This window comes from Pipistrellus kuhlii, unplaced genomic scaffold, assembly GCF_014108245.1.
Source record: "Pipistrellus kuhlii isolate mPipKuh1 unplaced genomic scaffold, mPipKuh1.p scaffold_m20_p_15, whole genome shotgun sequence".
NCBI classification, from domain to species: Eukaryota; Metazoa; Chordata; class Mammalia; order Chiroptera; family Vespertilionidae; genus Pipistrellus; species Pipistrellus kuhlii.
The window spans coordinates 7,301,717-7,326,095 of NW_023425460.1; the positions used below are offsets into that span (position 1 = coordinate 7,301,717).

The following is a 24,379-nucleotide window of genomic DNA, read 5'->3' on the forward strand; positions in this document are numbered from 1 at the left end:
ATGGTGAATTTTCCATCCATCCCAAGCCAGGCCGACTGCAACAATAAGGGCATGGCAGTCTGAGACTATGTGTACAGGCACCGAAGTGGTGAGCTGCTTAATAACAACTCAGTGAGTTGCTTTCCTAACTCAACCCACCAGAATCTTGTGTGGGGAAATGTTCCATCATCAGAGTCAGAAAGCCTTTATTAAAACAACAACAGTTAGCTGCGAGGGCCTGTGTTAAGCAATTCATGTCACTTCTTTCTTTCTTTCTTTCTTTCTTTCTTTCTTTCTTTCTTTCTTTTTAAATATATTTTATTGATTTATTTTATTTTATTATTTTTTATTTTTTTTATTTTTATTATTATTATTTTTTACAGAGAGGAAGGGAGAAGGGAGAGGGACAGAGTTAGAAACATCGATCAGCTGCTTCCTGCACACCTCCCACTGGGAATGTACCCACAACCAAGGTACATGCCCTTGACCAGAATTGAACCTGGGACCTTTCAGTCTGCAGGCCAACACTCTATCCACTGAGCCAAACCGGTTTCGGTGGCAATTCATGTCATTTCATTTATTCCTGAACGTACAAACCCCTCAAAGTCAAATTGACAAGCTACCATCCAAACATATCCAAAACCTGGCCCATGTCTCACACCGGCTGCTGCCATCCTCAGCCAAGCCACCAGCATTTCTTGCCTGGAAGCTAGAACAGCCTGCTTATCGAGTTTCCCAAGAGCAGACATGCAGCGTTTCATTTGCTCCTCACAAAAACTCTACAGGTGGAGGCTGGTATTACTCCCAAAGCACAGAGGAGAGGGCAGGCTCAGAGAAGTTAAGAGTCTTGTACCAACTCAGAGCTAAGTGGCAGGGCAGGATTCGAACCCAAGTCCTTATATTTCGAAAGCACCCGCCCTTCACTCCTCTGCTCTCCTGCCTCCCACACACACAACTAATCACCCTGTCAAGCCTTATCAATGTCACTTTGATGCACTAGGAGGCCCCGAAGAGGAAATAGCTTTCTATCTGTAAAATAAACAGTCCTGGCAGGAAGGCGGAGGTGCTAATAGAGACACAATTGATCCACTTGCTGAGATCACTGACAGGCTGGAGTGGGGCTCAGACAGCACTAAGTCCCCTGGGGAAGGGGGACTTGGAGGGGGACCCCTGCTCACATCCCGGGCCTGGGTCCTGCGGGCTGCCGAGCAGCAAGCAGGAGGTTGGCAGCAGGCGCTCCCGGTGTTTTGACAGCCAGGGAGATACACAGAGGTATCGATTTCAGAAACATCCTCCGACCATTGGGCCTTCTCCTCCAGCACAATGGCCTCAGTCGCTGGGCTGTCACTCCACCACAGGCTAGGCTGGCCAGTGCCAGCACACACACTCCCAGGCGGCTGCAGAAATGGCCAAGGTACCCATCCACCGGATTTAAGACGGAGGGAGAGAGAAGGTTTGTAGTCATGCAGTGAGAAGGAGATAGGTCAGGCCTGGGCAGTAAAACAAATGGAACCCCCATCCCAATTCCCATCACCACACTGGCTTGTCTCATTGTCAGGAATCCAGACCTAAGAGGTCTGAGTTGGGCACCCAGCAGGACCAGGTTTTCCTACCGTCTGAGTGATGGCTGGATAAATTGAATAAGCTGTCTTGTCTCTCACGTAAGCACGTCCACAGTTCAAATCCTCCCTGTGCTGCAAGGTTAGCAGCAACACAGCCCACCAACGCACACGAATCCAGACTCCGTGACCTTTTGTTTGAGGGCACAGAACAAGACGAGGGAAAACACCTTCTCTGTGGCCTAAGTGGCATTAGCCACCAAAGGGGATAGCTGTGGGTCACACTCTTCCTGCACTGAAAGCCAGATCCCATGGGAACGAGGCACCCATGCATCCTTTTTATTTTTAAATTTACACTCTTGCCGAAAGCAGTTTGGCTCAGTGGATAGAGCCTCGGACTGCGGACTGAAAGGTCCCGGGTTCGATTCCAATCAAGGGCATGCACCTTGGTTGCGGGCACATCCCCAGTAGGGGGTGTGCAAGAGGCAGATGATAGATGTTTCTCTCTCATTGGTGTTTTCTAATTCTCTATCCCTCTCTCTTCCTCTCTATAAAAAAAAATCAATAAAAAGTATATATTAAAAAAATAAGTTTACACTCAGCAAAATTCACTCTTCTTGGTCTTACTGACAAATGTGTGTAATTGTGCGACCACCACTATGGCCAACATTCTGAACAATTCCACCAGCTCCCAAACTTCTTACCAGGGTTTGGTATTGGGCTTTTGTTTGTTTTTAGCCGCTCTAAATGGTATACAGCAGTATCTCAAAATGTGCACGTATGTTTGTGATATGTGGAGACCTCCAAAAAGAAGCTCAGGGCAGGGGCTCCTGTTTCTAGGGCCTATGGGTGATATTGTCAGGGACTCAAACAAATTCTCCCCTTGGATTGGTAACTTATCCAAGGAAATGTCCTCATAGGCTTTAAAAAAATAATTTCAATTTTTCAATTACACTTGATATACAACATTATTTTAGTTCCAGGTGTACACCATAGAGATTAGATATTTACATACCTTATGAAGTGATTACCCAGATAAATCTAGTACCCTTCTGACACTATACATAGTTATTACAATATTATGACTGTTTCTATAACTGGCAATATGTACATCTCAATGCCTTCCCTTCTTCTCCTATCGCCCTCCCCCTCCCATCTGGGAATCATTAAAACATGCTCTGTATGAATTTCCTTTATGTTTTGCTTGTTTATTTGGATTTTGAGATTTCACATGTAAGTGAAATCGTATGGTATTAGTCTCTCTCTGCCTAACTTATTTTACTTAGCATGGTATTCTCTAGGTCCATCCATGTTGTTGCTAATGGCAAGATTTTATTCTTTTTTGTTTTTGTTTTGGCTGAGAAATATATATATATATAAATATATATATATATATATATATATATGCACGCCACATCTTCTTTATTCATTTATCTATCAATGGGCACTTAGGTTGCTTCCATATCTTGGCTATTGTAAATAATGCTGCAAGAAACATAGAGGTGCAAATGTCTTTTTAAATTAGTGTTTTAGATTTCTTTGGATAAATACCCTGAAGTGGAATTGCTGGGCCATATGGTCATTCTATTTGTAATTTTTAAAGGAACCTCCATACTGTTCTCCATAGTGCTGCACCAATTTGCAATCCCAGCAACAGAACGTGAAGGTTTCCTTTCCTCCAGATCCTCACCAGCACTTGCTGTTTGTTGATTTATTAATGGCAGCCCTTTTGATATGTGTAAGGTGATACCTCATTGTGTTTTTTAATTTGCACTTCCCTGATAATTAGTAATGTTGAGCATCTTTGCATATGCCTAATGGCCATCTATATGTACTCTTTGGAGAAATGTCTATTTCAGTCCTCTGCCCATTTTTTAATTGAATTGTTGTGTGTGTGTGTGTGTGTGTGTACTTGGTATTAAATTGTATGAATTCCTTATATATTTTGAATATTAACCCCTTATGGGATGTATCATTGGTAACCATCTTCTCCGACTCAGTAGGATGTCCTTTTTTGTTGATGGTTTCCTTTGCTGTGCAAAAACTCATTAGTTTGATATCGTCCTTGGTGGGCTTTTTTGATAAGAAAGGGAGGCCCTAGATTTAGCCTGCTTGGGAGGTACATAAACATAAAGGAAGAGGAAATCAGAGCCTCTTGAGGACTCAGCTCTATAGGAGAAGGTGGAAGGCCAAGAGTGTAGGTAGGTAAAGGAAAGCTGTGATGATTGTACAGACAGAGAGGAGCTTTGTGAATGTGGTAAGTATAGAGATAGACGTCTCTGGATGGAGAAATTCCCCAGGCATGAGGTCCATGCAATAATTTTCTAAGACTAGGGAGGTGAGACATTGAATGTGGAGCTGTCTCCTGCTCTGTGCTATGGCATTAGATGGGTGAGCTTTGGAGGAAGAGGTAGTGTCCAACTTGGGGTGAAGCTGAAGTAGTGAGAGGCCTCGAGGGTTAAGAGGCATAAAGACTGTATCAGAACAGACTTGGGAGAAATGAGAGGCACCCTGCCTATACCTGTCCCACAAACAGGCTTTCGACATGCAGTAGGGGGCTCTGGGCTTCCTGCAGAAGAAGGGTCTCCATTGTTTTTTTGGTTTTTTTTTTTTTTTTTTTGGTTTTTTTTTTTTTAATATGAAAGAAAAGAGAGCCCTCTAGGAGTGAGGAGGACATATAGCCATCAGACTACACACATCTGCCAGAGATGTGGCCTCGGCCCTCTGGGCTCCATCTGGGAGGGCACCCTCTCTCCTGAGCTCCAGCTGGACTCAGCACCCACATAATCTCCATCTATATCTGAATATGGGGAAAGTAGAGGGAGATTCCGGGGGAGAGGACTTTGCTCATGAAAATAACATGGGTCAGAGAAATGGTAGTGGGAGGGAGGAAACTGTGACTGCTGCTACAGGTAAGTGCCAAAAAAAGCCAAGATGAAAATAGCAGCTGTTTCTGCAGATCATCCTTTTTTTCCTTCAGGTATTATATGTGTACATATCTTACCATTGCCCTCTCCCCCTACTCCCATACATACCCCCCCCCCAGAATTTTGCATTCATTGGTTATGCTTATATGCATGCATACAAGTCCTTCGGTTGATCTCTTATCTCCCCCATATCTCCCTTGCAGATCATCCTTTACCTGCACGAGTGCAGCGTGCTGTTGCACAGAGTCCTGGTGGACTGTCCTTGGAGTCTGAAATAGTTGGAGATATCCCTGAGTACAGCCCATGGTTACCTGTTCACCCCCATCCCGGCACAATGGAGCGTTGGCTGTGGTCACACAAGGAAGCTCTTGGGCATCTGCCCACAGCCTGAGTTCTGCCCTTAGAGTTATGCAGAGAACGTGATCGTTTCTGTCACAGGTTAGCCCCTCAGCTGTTAGAAAAGAGACCAGTCTCCTGTCACCACCACTACGCTTTCTTCGCTTTCTTTTCTTTTCTTTTTTTTAAATATATTTTATTGATTTTGTACAGAGAGGAAGGGAGAGAGATAGAGAGTTAGAAACATCGATGAGAGAGAGTCATCGACCAGCTGCCTCTTGCACACCCCCTACTGGGGATATGCCCGCAACCAAGGTACATGCCCTTGACCGGAATCGAACCCGGGACCCTTGAGTCCCCAAGCCGACGCTCTATCCATTGAGCCAAACCGGTCTCGGCGTCTACGCTTTCTAATAAAGTCTTCCAGGGCTTCCTCCAGCTCCTCATAATGGATGACATGGTTTTCCAGTCTTCCCCATCCTTGTGTGAAGGACTGGAGGATGTAGGGTATGGAGAGGGGCTCGCCAGTCTTCTGGTCAGCCATATTCAGGGTCTACTCTAATAGAAGTGATGGTCCCGTAACCCACCCCAGGCTTTTACTGGCTTCCTTAACTGGAATATCCCCCTGGACAGTGTGGTGAAATGTCATCTCCCTTTCTTGTCAACCATCTACCTGTCTCAGATGTCTTTAGATATTTGATTTTTGCCCCTGCTGAACCAGCATCTTCAGAGGCCCCTCTTGCCTCCTTAACCCTTGAGGTGGGTTCCCACCTCGAAGGAAATCTCTTTTCGGGCCTTGTCAGCTCCATCAGCTCAGACTCCTTTACTTGGGGTAACTGCACAAGGGCATTGACCTGCTGCTCTGACTCCAGCAGGGACACGTGGCCCTGACACTTTGACCTCCTTGTTCACTCAGATCCTGAGAATCTCTGCCTTGTGGATATTCTTTGTGCCAAGAAATCAATAAAAGCCAAAGCTCTGAGCAGTTTCACAATGAAAAATACTAGTAGAAATAATCACTCTAAATAAAACTGGCAGAGGCTAAACAAGCAAATTATGAGAGAGATCTTTGGTTTTTTTAAAACAAAATTGCCGAGGACACTATAATGACCTGACTCAAGAAGACCCTGTAAAATTAAGAATGAAGGGAGACTGGCAATTCCATCCCCACTCCCTCCAATCCTTCACACATCAGTGTGTTCCAAAAGAGGGTGACGAGGATGGGGCAGGGTAGAAAAGCTCCTCACTCATTAGAAAGAAGTGTAGGGAGCCTTGGGAAGATTTCACTAAAAAATCAGGGAAGCCTGGATAGGTCTATAGCACACCACTCTGACAAGGGGGGCCCCAGCAGGAGGGTTGGTGGGGAGTCCTGAGGCAAAGAAAGCTGGAGCCAAAGAGGCGGGAGATGGAGGGAAGGAGCTGCCAAGAACAGAGAGACCTGGGAATGACTTGGATTGGAGATAATTTTGGCGTCCCAATACCATCTAGCATGTTAAAATGTTCAGCACATGCCAGGCACCATGTACTTCCCCTGCTTTATGTCATTTAACCCTAACAACAAGGCAACCTCAGAGGATGCCATTGTGATTATTTCCCCCACTGAGGCCCAGAAGGGCTGGACACTTGCCGGAGGTCTCCCAGGAAGCAACACTGAACACGAACCAAGCCTACAGCCCCCCCTTGGGGGCAATTCACTGATTGCCTCCCATAATGCAGCATCCATTTGCTCCACTCCCCAGAGGTAGCTCCACAAACTCCCAGGAAAGAGTGGAAGGGAGAGCTCCTCCAGAGGCTCCCACAGGCCCTGGGCCAGTGCGCAAACCTCCCCATCCTCCTCCCCGTTCCAGGACAGAGCCAGGGAGGGCTCCACAGACACCTGGCCTCGTCCATCCCAGGAAAACAAAGCGGGGCACTTGCCCAGCCTGTGCCCCTACCCCCACCCCCAAAGCCACGTGACCCGCCTCTGAGGTGGAGCCAGGGACAGGCCTGTGGGCTCCAGGTACAGGGCTCCCACGGTCGGTCGGTCGGGGGTTTCAGGTCACACTGGCGAAGCAGACGCCTCGGGTTTCCTCTCAGACTGCGTGGCACACAAGGTCGGCGTCAGCAGATCTGACCCTAAAAATAGGCTCTCGGATGCCAGTCTGGGTGGCTGGGTGTGTGGCACCGCACACCGCACGAACAAGCACCTCCTGAGCCAGCCAGGCCCCAGCGCGCAGGTAAGGCCCTTGGGTGGCGGGGCTGGCATCTCTTGGGTCCCGTCCAATGTCCTCTGGGGAGCCCGGGTGCAGGGATCAGAAGCCCCCCTTTCCAACCTGTATCTGGAGAGACAGAGAAGAGCTGACATCCTTTCAGTGTGAAAGGCTTCTTGTTACCCATCTTTCTCTGGAGACTCCATGGAATTCTCTCGGCTCCCCTCCCTCCAAATCCGCGCTTCCAGTTCAATGACTGTTTCCAAAGGAGAATGAGGCGGGTTCAAGCTCAGCGGGGGCCCTCGGCAGCCTTGGAGGCATTGTATCACATTCCAGCAAGTTTGCATTTGTCCGTTTAGCCAGTGGAGGGGAAAAATCTCAGCGGCAGGGGTAGCCGGAGACACCAGAATGACCCACATCATGTGCAGAGCGACACAAATCACAATGAAGGACTCAGATCCCACGGAGGAGAATTCTCCCTGCGTCCTGGGAGTAATACTGGCACCGTGTGGACAGAGGGGCTATTGTTAAAGCTTTTCCCATTCCTGGTGGGGAGAGAGGGAGGCGGGTGAGGTTGGGATGACGCCCTGGTAAATATGGGGAGACTGAATTATGGAGGGACAGAACTACTGGACCAAGACAGCCCCACCTGTGGGCAGGAGGGTGGGATGGTATCCTGTGTCTGAGACCAGGGGTCTCCCGTCAAACCCTGGTGCCTTGTCCTGTGGCCCCAGTGGCACTCATGGGCCTGGGACCCAAGAGATGCTGGGAGTGGGCGGCCCCGACTGTTGAGGAAAGCTGAAGGGAAGCGCTCAGAGGAGAAGGAAGGGGCGTGAGGAGAGTATGTTCAGAGGCCGCCTCCCCTTTGCCCCAACTTTTCCCTGTGGCCCCGTCTTTGTTCTCGTCAAGGCAAAATCATTGTGGTCCCGTCAGATGTCATTTATAACCAACACTCGAAGGGCTGCTAAGTCCTGTCCAAGGAAAGAGCCTTGGGCAAGCGGGTGAGGGGTGGGATGGGGGATAGGGTCTGAGGAGCTGGGGAGGCCAGTGAGCCCCGAGCCAGGAAACGGCTCCGCTTGCCCTCTGCAGCCTGACTACTGAGCAGATGGTGATTGCACGTTCCCTTCTGGTGACCTTGATGGTTCCAGGCCCACCGATTGCACAGTAACTAAGGGGGGGCAAGTCTTACAGCCTGGCATGGCCAGCGGATGTTAACACCCTGGAGAGAGTCCTTTCTCCTCCTCCCAAAGCCCGAATGATCAGACAGGACAACTGAGCCGTCACCAGAGATGCTTCAGGCTTATTCACGCCTGTCTGTTTGCCACAACTACTCCGCGCCCCCCCCTCCACCCCTCCCCAAAGACCCTCCGCCCCAGTCACACTGCTCTTCTCACTCTTTCCCACTCTCCACTCAGAATCCAGCTCTTAGCCCAGGGGGAATCCTCCGCCCCCTGCCCCTGCCTCCTGGTTTCCCCTTCACGAAACATTCTTTGAGCCCGTGTCGTGTCCATGTGCCAAGTACTTGCATTGTCTCATTTAACTCAACATCGGAAAGGCGGTCATTATCCCCGCTTACAGATAAGGAAGCTAAAGCCCAGGTAGTGAGACTGTGAGGCAGAGGGAGCCTTTCCAAGATGTCACACCTTCTGTGCTTCACATGGGGACGGATGCAAACGCAAACCGAGAGCCCAGGCCTGCCCTCAGGAGCGCACGCTCTGTGGCTAAGAGTAGAGTGACCTGTTCACTGACATGGGCTGGGGCTGGGCTGCTGGCCTACGCCACTCTCCAGCCTGGTGTCCTGTTACTCACAACCGCTCTGACCCTCAGGTTTCTCACCTGGAAAGTGGGGGCAGGTGTCCTCTCCCCAGAGGTTTTGAGAGTAAACAATCGCCATGCACAAGGGAAAAGTAACCAACCACATGGTCGTTTCTCTGAGTCCTGCCAGGCCCTGGAATTCGCAGTGAACTTTTGTGGCAGCTTTAAGAGGTGGGCACTTGGCCCCCAGCCTGCCCAAGGCCCAAGGCCCAAGGCCCAGAGCGGCCTCTGCGCAGCCCCAGGAGGCAGGCCTAGCGAGGAACAGCGGCCTGGAGGCCATGGTGAGGGGCACTGTGTCCTCTCCCCGCCTCCATCTCCCCCTGCACTCAGAACCCATGCTCGGAGGTGATGCACAGCGGGAGATGGTTCTTGAGAGACCCGAACCCAAGGCTTTCCAGCCCCGCATTCACACGCTGCGGGACCGCCGCCATTCCCACACGTCCTCAGAGGAAGCCATGGCTCAGGGGCTGGGGCTCAGGAACCACAAGTGGTCTGCTCGGACGTCATAGCCTCTCAGCTCCTGTGCCAGAGGCCCCCCACCGTCCCCCTGGCCCGGCACAGAGGTACAGCCCGTCCCAGCCGGCCCGCAGGGCCTTGTCTGAGAAGGAGGCCGAGTGTGGGCCTCCGACCTCCCCCCGGTTTCCGGGAGGCCCAGCCCTGCCAAACCAAGATTGGGGACATCAATTAGGACTTCATAAATTACCACCCCGAAGCGCTTTGAAACCATTTGAAGAGTTAATCAAACAAGTTAATGACATCAACACCATCGTAGAAGGAATATTAAATTACCTCTTTAAATGAGGGCTTTTGTTTTTTCAATAAAAGAAGTTTATATTAATTCACATAATTGCCTCCTGTTAACATACTTGCCAGAATCCAAAAGAAGAAGAAGAAGAAAAAGAATCTGTGAAACTTGGATTATGTCTGATACATTAAGAATTAAATTATAGGCAACAACAACAAAAAAATTCCTGGGTTTTCACGTCCAAGTTTTAATTTTTAAAAATTCCACAACTTTTATTTCCTGGTTGGGATCATTTCTGCAGATTTAAGATGTGAAAGACAAGCATGGACTTGTAGTAAATTAAAAATACGTACTTTTTTTTGTATGTACACTGCTGCCAAATTCCATCCCTCACAGACCCTGGCAGTAGGCATCACTCTCCTAATAGAGTAATTGACCCGACCACAATCACATTCTTAGCTCCACTCCGTTCCAGGCACGTTGCAAGCCCACCTGCGGTGCTGTCATGGAAGAAACACAATATGCATGCTCTTACACACAGACGGACGTCCCCCTGTGACCCCAGTACACTGTGGACATAAACATACAGTGTACACATGTGCACAGATATGGAATACCGTCAAGAAAGAGGAGAATGCTGGAAAAGATTAGATTGTAAACGACTCTACTAGGCCAAAAACTTATGGAGGTTTAGCCCATCTCCAGCTCTTAACGGCGGGATGTGTGAGCAGAACTTGGGGGTGGACCTACCTTCTGAGGTGAAGTTGAAGAGGAAACAAGGCCACTGCCCATCACCCCCCATTGTGACCCACCACCCGATGCTGGCTGAGGTAGCCCAAGGCCAGGCTAAGGCAAGTCAAGGACATGGACACGGGCTCCAACACCACAGGGGCCAGGAGGAGCCCCGCCTCTTCCTCTGACTCAGAGGGGACCAGAGTTGCCCTCAGACATGGATTCACCCTGAAGTTTCCGGACCCTGCGCCTACACTCGCCTCTTTCTGGGTTTTCATGTCCAAGTGGCTCCTTGGTTTTCTTTCTCTTAGAGATACGGTGGAAGCTTCAGGTCCCACAAAACCTGATGCCTCTGGTTTCCTGGGAGTCCTGAGGGACTAGCGGGACTTTCTGATATGTCTTAGGCCTGGCTGCTGCCATCAGAGACCTCAAGGAGGACGCATCTCTGCCTTTGGGGCGCGCACACTCGTCGGGAGAGCTCTCAGTGCCTCTCGAGACCAAAGGACCTCTCGGTCCGGCCTTGTCCCGAAGGCCACTTCCTGCGCCTCAGCCCACAGGGTGAGGGCGAGCATCTACTGGGCCCAGAACAATCCTAAAGTAGAACTTCCGCAGCTTCATTTCCCACTCCATCTACTCAATACCTGTTCGCAGAAATTTTAGAAGGGAGTTTCTTAAAAAGAAGAAGAAAAACCACATAAAATTTCATCATCTTTAAATAAGTGTATAGGCAGTGTTACTATTTTGGCAGCATGGGTTTCTGTATAAGACCAGAAGCACTCTGTACACGCCGCTTCGTTTGTTTCTGGTTCCTTCTTCTCTCCACTGGCACAAGCTTCTTTCCCTTTGATTTCTCAAAAATCACCATAAACAGGCCTATCATGTTTAGCAGTTTCACCCTGGGACCAGGGTGACAGAAATGACATAGCTATGGGGCACTGCCAAGCTGAGTATTGGGAATCCCTGTGCCTCCCAGTCTGTGGCCCTGTCCCCTGGACTCTCCTCACTGGGCTGTCTCTGGCCTCAAGGCCTCCCTCCCGCAACTACAGCCCAACCCCTCACACCCCTGAGTCTAGCAGACTCAGAACTCGCCTTGCTTCCTTAGACAGAAGCTCAGCTCCCAGCGTTTCACTCCCCTTTTCTGAGTCATGCTTCAGGACTTATCGTTTCCTCATCAAAAGCACCCTCAAAGGACATTTTTTCCTAAGCAGGAGGCCTGTGCAGGGCTCACATTCCTGGGGGTGGCTACCTGGCCAGGCTCTGCAGGCTCCGGTGGTCGCTTAGAGATTTCATTGTCCCACTGAAGTGAACGGTGCATCTCTACGCCCAGCGAAAGGTTCAGGCTGGGTTTGAACGAGCACCTTATCCCTCGGGTTGGAGCTCCATGTGATCAAAAAGAAAGGGAAGCTGGGGGAGGATGAGACGTGTGGACCTGAAAGTCCTCGTGGTGGCTGGGGCTGTGAGAGCAGAGAAGGACCAGGAGACGGTGGATGTGGGGAGAGAGGGACAGGCAGGAAGGGAGCCCCAAGAAAGCCCCAGGTCCCAGGAGCAAGGAAGACAGAGTGGAAATCACACACCGGAAGTCACAGCAGCTCCCTGCCCAGACTGTCCTGTGTGGCCTGCACAGTTAAAAAACAAGACACCAGTTACTCATTATAAATTATAATTATTTATTTTAAAAATCCCAAAATAGAAAACAGGGGGGAAATATGAATCCTGACACTTGCTCACAGTATTGACATTTGGATGGATTTTTTTTTCCTAGTTAAAAAATAAAAACTATGTGTTTCGTTGTTTTGTTTTTTGTTTTGTTTTGATATGGTGTTGAAATTATCATTTAAAAAAATGAATCTTTATTGTTAAGATTATTACAAATGTGTTCCTCTCCCCCCCCTCAATTGCTCCCCTCCACCAGGTTCCCACCCCACCCTCTGCCCTTTCACCACCTCCCATTGTCCTCATCCATAGGTGCACAGTTTTTGTTCAGTCTCTTCCCGCACCTCCACTCCCCTTTTCCCCGAGAATCGTCAGTCCACTCCCCTTCCATACTTCTGATTCTATTATATTCAACAGTTAATATTGTTCATCAGATTTTTTAATTCCCTTGGTTTTTAGATTCACTTGTTGATAGTTACATATTTGTTGTTCATAATTTTTATCTTTATCTTCCTTCTCACAGTCTGTTTTTAGGTCTCTGTGTAATATTTTTTATTTCAGACAATGTTTTCTTTATTTCTAGTTGATCCCTTATTATTTCTAGTTGCTCCCTTTTCATATCTTCATAGGTCTCATTTATTTTATTGGCCTTTTTTAGGATATTCTTAAATAACCTTATAACTGTAGTTTTGAACTCAATGTCCAATCTTTTCTTTTCCTCCATCTCCTTCCTTTGTGTCCTGCCTTTTATCTGCATTTTAGTTGTTTCTCTGATTTGATGGAATAGTTTTGTGTGCTAGGTGTTCTGGTAGAGCCCAGTAGCACAGCCTTCCCAGTTACCTGCAGTGGACAGTCTTGGTGTAGCCCTTTGTGGGCTGCGTGTGCAGTCTTGTTGTTAAGCCTTGATTATTGTTGGTATCACTGGGAAGCGTTGATCTCCAGGCCAATTGGCTGTGAGGATCAGCAATGTCTCAGCTAGGAGGGCTTCTGTACTCCGCTTGGATGGGGAGGGGTCTTGGAGTGGCGCAGACAATCTTTGGTCCCTGTCAGTCTCACCTTAGAAAAGTCCTGTTCGTGGTGAGTTTCAGAACATTGGTTGCAGGCGCACGCACCTCTTTGGTAAAGGCACAGACAAGCTTTGGATTCCGGCCAGTCCCTCCTTAGAGAAAGCCAGCCTCTGGGAGAGCTTCTGTGCTCAGCTTGGATGGAGTGGAGTCTCTGGTTGGTGCAGACAAACTTTGTTTTCCCTTTGGCTCCTCCCCAAGTCCTGCAATGATGGCCTCTGGCTTCACACACCTCCGAGAGACCTCTGCCCGCTGCCTGACAGTCTGGCCTCTCCCTGACTAGGGCCGTCTATCAGAGCAATAGGGTGATTCTGTTTTCCTCTCAAACAAGAAAGCCAGCCACGCATTAGCTGTCTGCCATTTCCACCCCGGGAGTAAGCCAGTAGCGAACTCAGCCTGGGCCGCCCTCTCTGTGCACCGGGAGTCAGCCAGCAGCAATCTTGGTCCGGCCCTCCCTCTCTGTGTGCCAGGAGAAAGCCAGCGCCTTTTCACACCCACAGTTCTCTGTACCTTCACAGTTCCTGAGGTTCAACGTGCCTTCTCTCTCCTTCCCAGATGGCAGAGCCTCCTCTCAGCTAGCCGTCCGGTGCTTCAGGGCAATGCCTCCCCTGTTTTCCAGTTCTAAATTCAAATTTGTTGTGGTAGGCTGCATTTGGGTGTCTACCCTATGCCGCCATCTTGGTTTCTCTTCTGAAATTATCATTTTTGAATTCAAATCAAAACCTTTCCTCCTTGGGCAAGGGAAACGGTTAACCAAATGCAAGCTGTACCATCGAAAATTTTGAAAGAGTGTTCGAATTAACGAGGGGTCCCTGGAAATAGCGCCTCGAAGGCAAAGCCATTGTTCACAGGGGAACTGGCACTTCAGGCCTTACAGTGGTCCAATACACTGGGCCTTTGCATTCACTGCTGCCACAGTATCTTCAAACTGTTTTAGAATTCACGGTATCTTCATTTAGGTTCTCTTGAAGGCAGAGCCTGAGATGAGGGTTTGGGTACAGGTGTCTGTTTGAGAGGTGCTCCAGAGCACAGCAAGGAATGGACCAGTGAGACTGGGTGGGGAGGAAGCCAGCAAAGGATGTGTGAGCGAGCAGGTTGTGGGCAGTGTGTGTGTGTGGGGGTGGTGGGGGGGGGAAGGGGGTTGGGGCACGCAGCAATCCTCGAGCAGACGGTGTAGAACAGACTTCATCCCGCTCGGAATGGAAGAAGCTGGGGTGTTCATCCACCATCTCCTGCCCCTCATTCCAATGACCTTTGGGAGTAACTCTCCGAGGTTAGGCCTGACCAGTGCAAATGCCAGAAAGTACCCTCGGGGAGGAGGATACAGGGGCTTGAGAGGGGAAGGGCACTGTCCATTTACATAGCGGTGACCTGAGCCCAGGACTGGGATAAGACAAGGACAGCCTCTGCTGTAGCCCCTACATTTGAAAACCACGTGGGCACGCACGAGGGGGCTCTCGCTCCGCAGCGTGCCACAGTCCCCACTGCGCCCTGTCATCGCTGACCTGAGGCCCACAGTCAGATGCTTGTTTGTTGGCTGTAGTCTTGAACACACAGCTCATTTCCCCCCTCTCTGTAAGCTGGCCGGCCCCTCAGGGGGGAGCCGGGTTTGGTACCCCAAAGTGATCTGGGGGGGAGAGGGGGAAGAGAAGGGCTGATGTACATGAGCCAAGTAGCCGTCAACTCGGCGCTCTGTTTCCCGGGACCAAACCTTTAAATATGAAGCTGTAACAGCAACCTGGAGGCCTCTCTTGACAACCTGCCCGGCTCTCGTTATGACATTTAGCCCGTGATTGATATTGTGTGTCACTGAGACCTCGGCAGTTAATCTCCGGGTCGATTCTATGGAAACCAAACAGAGCCGATTTGTCTTCCCCTTCCATTCGGGCTGTGATCTGGGAAACAGACGCCCCTGGCCGCTCTGAGGGTCGGAGATGTGGGGGCCACGCGGAGAGGGATGCACACAGGCCGCCTTCAGGATTTGGAAAGATGACAGGTCTGTGGTTTCTGGCCGGCTCTGCGCTTTGTTCTCTTCCCCCATCAAATCTGCGCGCGGGAGGATAATAGATCCCAGAGCTCCTCGGCGTGCCAAGCTGCTCTGGGTAGACCGCACCACTTCCTCTTCTGTCTGGAAACCCAGCCGGGGCTTTCAGCGCGGGGCTGGGGATGGGCTGGGGCTGGGGCTGGGGCTGGGGCTGGGGCTGGGGCTGGGGATGGGGATGGGATGGGGATGGGGATGGGGATGGGGATGGGGATGGGATGGGGATAGGGATGGGGATGGGGGTGAGGGTGGGGGTGGCGATGGGATGGGGAGGGGACGGGGATGGGGACGGGGACGGGGATGGGGACGGGGATGGGGATGGGATGGGGATGGGGATGGGGATGGGGATAAGGATGGGGATGGGATGGGGATGGGGATGGGGATGGGGATAAGGATGGGGATGGGGCTGGGGATGGGGCTGGGATGGGGATGGGGCTGGGGCTGGGGATGGGGATGGGATGGGGATAGGAATGGGGATGGGGGTGGGGGTGGGGGTGGCGATGGGATGGGGAGGGGACGGGGATGGGGACGGGGATGGGGATGGGATGGGGATGGGATGGGGATGGGATGGGGATGGGATGGGATGGCTCTGTCCATGGCGCGCTGGAGGCTGGAGGAGCAGCCTCTGCGAGGGGGAGGTCAGCTCCAGCAATCAAAGGAGGCAGCAGGGATTTTGGGACATTTCCCCGAAATCACCTCTCTGAAGCCTCCCAGAGTGGCAAGCAGGGTTCCAAACAGCCTGCACCTCCAAACCTAGGTATATGGTACCCAGCTTCTCCTATTCACTTTGTCTTAAGAAGAGTCGGTGCCATGGATGGGCTGTGCCACAGACATCCCAAAAGTAAGGGGCCTGTGGGCCTGACGCAAAGAGGGCAGTAACTCTGCTCTTAGAGACAGAGGTTCGGTCACAGAAGTTTCTGTCCATCCCATGAACAACTCCCTCGCTGGTGACTGGGAATGCCAGCCGGCCAGCCCCAGGTGGGGTTCAGGCCTGAGCCGTCGGCCACTATGGGGTCTGTCCATCGTGGGGTCTGCATTTTGCTCACCTTCACTCCCCCTCCACATGAGCCCAGAGGCTCAGCCCTGCCTCCTCAGCTCTGGCTGGGTCCCCAGCACAGGCCTCAAGGGCCTTTAGTCATTCACCCCGAGTCACTCACTCACTCATTCCATTCACTCACTAAGCCAGGTCCTCGTGCAACAGATACTTCCCGAGCATCTCCTCCATGTCAGACTCCGAGGCTCCGGAGATAAATACCACGAAGGAGCCGTCTCCAAGGAGCCCAGGGTAAGGTCCAGCCCTCACTCCTCCCAGCCCTGCTCCCTCATTGTGATCTGAGGCCTGGCCTCCACTTCAGTGAGAAGATGGAAAACACACTGAGCATCCTTACGACCCTTCTCTTGACAGAACAGCTCTTTGACCCTTGAGCCACACTCTTAGGCAATTATTATCAAACTTCGCTGAGCATCAGACGCACTTGGGAGCGTGTTAGAGTGCAGCCTCCTAGGCCCCCTCCCTCTGGTCAGGGTGTATGCCAGGGATATGTATTTTTAGCAAGTGGATGATTCTGAGGGAGAGGGTCTTTAGACCACACTTTGACAGACTCCAAAGAAGGGTCACCTCTGCTGCCCATTGCCCCCATCCCCTCACTCAGGATTTTGCAGGAGAAAGCCCCAGAACCTGCCCTCCCACGATCCCCAAAGACACACACTGCGAGCTCCCGATCCTTTAAATTCATCTGCTACAAACTTGGGTGAATCAAATTTCCCAGAGCAGTGGCTTCAGATCTTTCCTTTTATTTTTAAAACTTTTTAAAATGGAAAGTTCAAACACACATAAAGGAAAACACTAACTACCTTGCAGCCATGATCCAACCCAACCACCACCATTCCCGCCTCATCACACCCCCATCTACACCCTCCATCCACCCCACACTCAACACATGATTCTATTTTTCCAACTATATTATTTTTGAAGTAAATCTCAGACGTTATATTATTTCTGTGAATATTTCACTTGTACTTCTCAGACACGGCCCTGTGGTACAATTTAACTGTCCTCTGAATCTCCTACAAAACGTGTGTTAGATCTAGACTCTGAGGACTCTGGTGGAAAATTCAGGTTTTCCTTTGGTGAGACCACTTGCGTGGTGGTGGCGTATTCTTCCATCCGAAGGCCCATAAAGGCTGATCGTCTCTCCTTATGTTGCTGACAGTCACTGGTCACTGCCAACATCCGTTAGCTCATCAGATGTTGTAAAATGGTGCTTCCTGTCTTTTTTATCATCTGGAATACTTTATAAAAGAGGCCCAGTAGTACAGTTTATATCAGAAAGGTACAATAAATAATGCCAGATTCTTTCCCTTTACTTTTCTGTCTTCAAAATAATGAGCTGTTCCCTAGCACCTTCCAACAGTGAACAATTGTTTTGTGTATCAAATGTTTGATGCAGACCCAAGCCATTGGGCTCAATTAATATTGGACAAAGGAGGCAAGAGCATACAGTAAAGACATATAATATTGTAAAGACAGTATTTTCAATAAATGGTGTTAGGAAAACTGGACAAGTACATACAAAGAGAGGAAGGAAGGAAGGAAGGAAGGAAGGAAGGAAGGAAGGAAGGAAGGAAGGAAGGAAGGGACTAAACCACCAAACTTAAACAAGAATAAACCCAAAATGGATAAAATACTTAAATGTAAGTTGTGGCTGAAACCGGTTTGGCTCAGTGGTAGAGCGTCGGTCTGCGGACTGAAAGGTCCCAGATTCGATTCTGGTCAAGGGCATGTATTATATATTGGTTGAGGGCACATCCCCGGTAGGGGGTGTGCAAGAGGCAGCTGGTCGATGTTTCTCTCATCGACATATCTATCTCTCTATCCCTCTCTCCTCCTCTCTGTAAAAAAAAAAAAAAAAATATATATATATATATATATATATATATATATATATATATATATATATATTTTTAAATGTAAGTTGTGAAACTATAAAAATCTTAGAAGAAACCATAGACAGCAAAATCTAGACATCTTTCATAGCAAAATGTTTGTCAATACATCTTCTAGGGCAAAAGAAACTAAAGAGAAAATAAACAAATGGGAATACATCAAACTAAAAAGCTTCTGCACAGCAAAATAAACTATCAACAAAATAAAAAGGAAGCCCACTGGATGGGAGAACATAATTGCCAATGATACATCTGCGAAGGTTAAAGCAAAATAAGGAACTCATACAACTTAACAAAAGGAAGATAACCCAATTTAAAAAATGGGCAAAGCACCTAAATAGACAATTCTTCAAAGTGCATATACAGATGGCCAAGAGACATATAAAAAAAATGCTTGAAGTCACTGATCATTAGAGAGATGCAAATTAAAACAATAATGAGGTATCAGCTTACATCTATCAGAATGGCTACCAACAACAAATCAACAAATGACAAGTGCTGGAGAGGATGTGGAGAATAGGGAACCCTCGTACACTGGTGGTGGGATTGCAGACTGGTGCAGCCATTATGGAAAATAGTATGGCGTTTCCTCAAAAAATTAAAATCAGAACTGCCATTTGACTCAGTGATCCTACTTCTAGGTATAAATCCTAAGAAACCTGAAACACTGATCAGAAAGAATGTATGCATTCCTATGTTCATAGCAGCACAATTTATAATAGCTAAAATCTGGAAACAGCCCAAGTGCCCATCATTACATGAGTGGATAAAAAAGAGGTGGTACATTTACACTATGAAATATGCAGCAGTAAAAAAAGAAGAGTCTCTTATCCTTTGGCACAGCATGGATGAACCTGGAGAGTATTAGGCTAAGTTAAGTAAGCCAGTCAGAGAAAGACAAGTATCACATGATCTCACTCAGATGTGGAATCTAATGAAGAAAATAAACTGATGAACAAAATAGACCCAGAGACATAGAAGCATGGAACAGACTGACAAATCTCAGCGGGACAGTGGGGGAGGGTGGGCGGATGGGTGGTGGAGAGAAATTAACAGGGAATTTGTATGCATATATGCATAGCCCATGGACACAGATGATAGTATGGTGAAGGCCTGGGGTGGGAGCATGCGGGATAGAGAGGGTTAATGGGGGGAAAAAAGGGGACATCTGTAATGCTATCAACAATAAAGAAAAACTTAAAAAAAAAAGAAAAAGAATGTTCGACGTGTTTCAATCCACTGCAGTTATTTTTTCATGTTCAAATTGTCCCATTTTTGACAAGTAAGAGCCTCTTCCGGTTGTGTTCTGAGTCCTTTTGACAGAGCCAGTGGTCTTTGAAGCTACCAACCCTCTTTTTTGCATTCTTCAAGCCCCTGACCTGCCCTCTTCACACTGAATTCTGCATTTATTTTTTCTCAGAAGACTAAGATCATATGTTATACACATCCTCAATTTAGTTTTTCTCATCTGTAAAATGGAGTTAATAATAGCACCTACCTTATAGGGCTGTTAATTGACTTAAGATTAAATAACTTAATAATCATAAAGCACTTGGAATAGTGCCTGACAGAAAATAAATGCTAAATACACACACACCACACACACACACACACACACACACACACACACACACTGCACATTAGGCCAGGATGCCGTAAAGGTCACGGCCAGCTCAGGAGGAGGGGCCTGGCATGGGCCCAGAGCCTGAGAGAACAACAGACAGGGTGGCCTGCACCCTGCTTTGGAGCCGGCGAGAACAATCCACACTGGGGCTGACTGCTGATAGGGCTCCAGTCATCATCTGTAGGATCTAGACTGCAGGGAGGTGGAGGGCAAGTACAAGCAAAAGGGGTGTCTTTCTAGCTGCGGTCCGGGTCCTGAGCTGAGACACAAACCCACAGTGGGGCTGGGTTTGATTCTGATCAAGGGCATGTACCTAGGCTGCAGGCTCCTCCCTGGCCAGGGCCCAGGTCAGAGCTCATGCAGGAGGCAACCAATCTAAGTGTGCCTCTCACACTGATGTTTCTCTCTGTCTTTCCCTCTCTCTTTCACAAAAATCAGTGGGAAAATATCCTCATGTGAGGATGAAAGAAAGAAAGAAAGAAAGAAAGAAAGAAGGTCATATTCTATGAAAGAGACATCTTGAAAATGCCTAAAGAAAGTTGTCATTTTTTCATGGCGAAGGGGCTGGAGTCTGTGTTAACGAAAACACCTTGGTGGCTGCGGTGACCAGCAGTGGCAGCAGCAGCAGGGAGATGGGGGTGGCGCCTTCCTCTGATCAGCACAGTTGCCTCCCGCAGAGGGAGGCCAGACTGCAGCGTAGGCCTGTTCCCCATGGGGAGTGGGTCTAAGCTGTCAGTAGGACATCCCCCAAAGGCTCCCAGACTGTGAGAAGGGGCAGGCAGGGCTGAGGGAACCCCCCTTCCCCAGTGCACGAATTTCATGCACGGGGCCTCTAGTTTGTTAATAAATAACTTCCGTGTCTCTCAGCCACTCTGCCCTTTCCTCCTTCCCTCCAGCCTCAGAGCTTGAGGTTCCCTCCCCAGGCAGAGTGTAGACGCATCAGTCACTCAGCTCAGGGATCCACAGGGAATGCCTTTCCTTGTGGACGGGAACTCGCCTCCAGCATGCCACTCGCAGAGCCTGACAAGCTCTCTAAATACACGTTGCAACCTGCACCCCCAGCTTTCCAGCCAGGAACATCTCTCCTGACGCCCGGGTCAGTTAACACCCTGCCAGCGTCCCAGCGTAGGAGCTGCAAACATTGACTTCAACTGTCCCAACAAGTCGATGAACACTCACGCAGCCAAGGTTCCTTCCACCCCCAGGCTCCCGAAGCCCCGAGAATGTGCTTGGCTGCCCAGGCGACACAGGCTCGGGATTGGCAGCTGTGCCCTTTTCTCGGGCACTGGCTCCCTGCTGATGTCGAGCGCCACAGCCTGGAATGCCAGGGAGCTTCTGGGACTTCCTGTTTGAGTTCAAAATGGCCCAAGTCAGCAGATTCTGGTCAGATAAAGGAAAAAGGAGGCCCCAAAGAAGGGGTAATATCTTGCCGAAACCGGTTTGGCTCAGTGGTAGAGCGTTGGTCTGTGGACTGAAAGGTCCCAGGTTCGATTCCAGTCAAGGGCATGCACATTGGTTGCGGGCACATCCCCGGTAGGAGGTGTGCAGGAGGCAGCTGGTCGATGTTTCTGTCTCATCGATGTTTCTGACACTATTCTTCTCCCTTCCTCTCTGTAAAAAATCAATAAAATATATTTTAAAAAAAGAAAAAGAAAAAAAAAGAAGGGGTAACGTCTAAAAGGAAGCAGGCCAGGGGCTGGCTACCTGCAGGGATTGCTGTCCTGGGTCTGTTGCACCCACCTCAGCCTGGGGTGGAGGCCCCCCAGCACACTTACCCTGGAGAGACTGGAATGTATGATGTGTTGTTTAACTGCCACCGTGCCTGCCTTGTTCCCCTTTGGGGCCTGGGAGGAGGAAGCAAAAGCACAGCAGGCCCGGGAAATATCTGCCAAATCTCAGCATCAGCTTATTCCCACCTCTTTCCGTAAAGCCCATTCCCTACCTCTGTCCCCTGCTAACCCCGGTCCTGACCTTCTCTCCTGACCCAGCTGCAGAAAGGAGAACATCCGTTGGCTCCAAAATGACATCCCGAGAACCAAGGGCGAGCCTCAAGAATGCCTACTCATCTGCCAAGAGTCTGCCGCCTAAAGCGGAGGAGGTGGAGGCCGAGGACTACTGTACCCCCGGAGCCTTCGAGCTGGAGCGCCTCTTCTGGAAGGGCAGCCCCCAGTACACCCACGTCAACGAGGTCTGGCCCAAGCTCTACATCGGGGACGAGTAAGTGCCTGGCCGAGCCCAGGAGAAAACAGCAGGCCCTTCCCCAGGTCGCACCTCTTGCCACCTCCAGGCCATGGCATTTTGCTTTTTAGCTTGGTTGTTCTGTGACTCTAAGAGTGAGGGCTGGGTTTTTCTTCCTATTACAGAAAACTCAGAAAAGGGGGCTTAAGCAAGATAGAGGTAGATTTTTTAAATATATATTTTTATTGATTTCAGAGAGGAAAGGAGAGGTATAGAGAGGTAGAAACATCAATGATGAGTGAGAATCATTAATCAGCTGCCTTCTGTATGCCCCACACTGGGGACTGAGCCTGCCACCTGAGCATGTGCCCTGAGTGGGAATCAAACCGTGACCTCCTGGTTCATAGGTCGATACTCAACTTCTGAGCCAGGCTGGCCAGATGAGATAGAGGTTGATTTTGCTTTCACACGAGTGATTCACAGAGGAAGGCAAGCTGGGACTGGCATGGGTGTCCAGGGTCACTGGGACTCAGGCTCCTGCTGCACCATCCTGCGGGAGAGACTTTCCTCTTCAAGGTTGCTGCAGGGGCTGAGACTGCTGATAGGGCTCCAGTCATCATCTGGAGGATCCAGACTGCAGGGAGGTGGAGGGCAAGTACAAGCAAAAGGGTGTCTTTCCAAACAGAAGTCCCACCCAAGACGTCCCCTGCCCCTAGCTGCAAGAGAGGCTGGGAAATGTAGTCTCTTATTTTAGCTGGGTATAACACTCATTAGAGGCAGAACGTGTGGAGAAGCAAAAGGTAAGCCTAGCCAAGTTCATGTTGCTGTCCTCTTCTCTAGATTTTTATAGTCACCATTCCCCCCCCTTTTTTTTTAAACAATTAGGAAGCTCCTACTGTATATAATCTGTATATATAAAAGGCTATATATACCGACCATCCTACCGTCTAGTAGGTATGATGCACACTGTCCACCAGGGGGCAGATGTTCAATGCAGGAGCTGCTGAGCTGCAGTGACTTGGCAGTGGCAGTTCTCGGGTGACGCACCCTGAAACCAGAGAGGAGGGAGCCTGATTCCTCACGGGGCCACGTGATTCCACCTTTGGCCGTGGGTTATGTTGATGCTGGGGCAATGCCATCCCCGAATCTGGTTTACTGCACACTTGTGTTTGTGTTCCACACCCTCTATGACAGCAACTTTGCAGAGTGCCCTCTTGCACTCCGGGACCCCTCGGAGGATGTCAGAGAGCCAGTTCCAGCTCAATCCCCACCTGCCGGAGGGACCCTCATTCACTTCACAGATGCCCTTTGAGCTGTGGCGCCGCCCAGGTCCCGCCCCGCTGGCCACTTTCTAATTAATTTCCTTTCACTGTGCATGAATCCATGCACTGGGCCACTAGCATTAATAATCATGATGCCCACGATTTACTGAATACTTTGTGCCAGGCATTGTGCTGAGCATCTTGCATTTACTATCTCACTTTATTTTCACTACACTAAAGCCCAATGAAAGAGGTCATCTACTTAATCCCATTTTAAAGATAAGGAAATTAAGGCTCAGAGCAGCTCATTAACTCATTCAAGGTCCACAGCCCTGCAGGCGACAGAGAACTGGGATTTGAATGTAGTTTTGCCCAATCCAGAAGCTTCCATATTAAATCCTCCCTCAACCCCCAGGATTCTGGCTCATGCTCCATCTCTCTAAAGAGCAGATAGTACAGGGCCTCTGCATGTGCGATTTACACACACACACACACACACACACACACACAATGTCATGCTACTTAAAGCTCAAAGATAACTGTCTAGTCAGGGGAAATCCAGAGATATACTCCCTTGTGTTTTTTCCTAATATTTTTAAATTGAAAAAGTTACCAAAAAATAACATGCCCTTCTGTACTAAATTAAATTAAACGGAGGGTTATAAAAATAAACTGCATAATCGCCCTTTGCTTCTCTGAATTCTACCATGGAGTAACCAGTATTACATTTACTTGCATATGTCTACTACTTTATATATACAACTGCAAACATAAGCAAACATATACACACATATAAAGAGTTTTTGTTTCTCTCAACATTTTTTAGGATAAAAAAAAGGAATCATATTATATACACACTATTTTGCATTTTAATATTCCATAGTATAGTTGTACCACAATTTATCCAATCATTTCCCAGTTGTGACTATTAGGGGAACCTAAGTGAGAGGTATGTAGGGACTCTGTATACTGTTTTCTTGTTGTTGTTAGTTTGTTTGTTAATCTTTACCCAATGATACTTTTTCCATTGGTTTTTAGAGAATTGAGTGCAAGGGAAGGAGGGCGGTGATGGGGGAGAGACAGAGAGAGACATCAATATGAGAGAGACACATTGATTAGTTGCCTCCCACACGCACCCCATCTGGGCCAGGGATCAAACCAGCAACCCAGGAATGTGCTCTTAACTGGGAATTAAACCCATGACCTTTCAGTGCATGTGCCAATGCTCTAACCACTGCACAACACTGGCCAGACTGTTTTCTTTTCTCAAATAGCAGCTTTATTAAGGTTTAATTCACAGCCCATAACATTTTTTCACAGGGTGAAGAT

The 24,379-nt window shown here is 49.0% G+C and overlaps 1 protein-coding gene across 1 annotated transcript in view; it reads left to right on the forward strand.

Annotated features, from left to right (window-relative positions):
• The first annotated feature begins 6,852 nt into the window (after positions 1 to 6,852).
• Positions 6,853 to 24,379, forward strand: part of DUSP29 (dual specificity phosphatase 29) — a 38,246-nt gene continuing 20,719 nt past the window's right edge. Inside the window, exons 1-2 of the mRNA XM_036438170.2 lie at positions 6,853 to 7,017; positions 21,599 to 21,827. Of these exons, the coding sequence (XP_036294063.1) occupies positions 21,631 to 21,827 (197 nt within the window). The 5' untranslated portion in view covers positions 6,853 to 7,017; positions 21,599 to 21,630. The remainder of the gene's footprint in view (positions 7,018 to 21,598; positions 21,828 to 24,379) is intronic.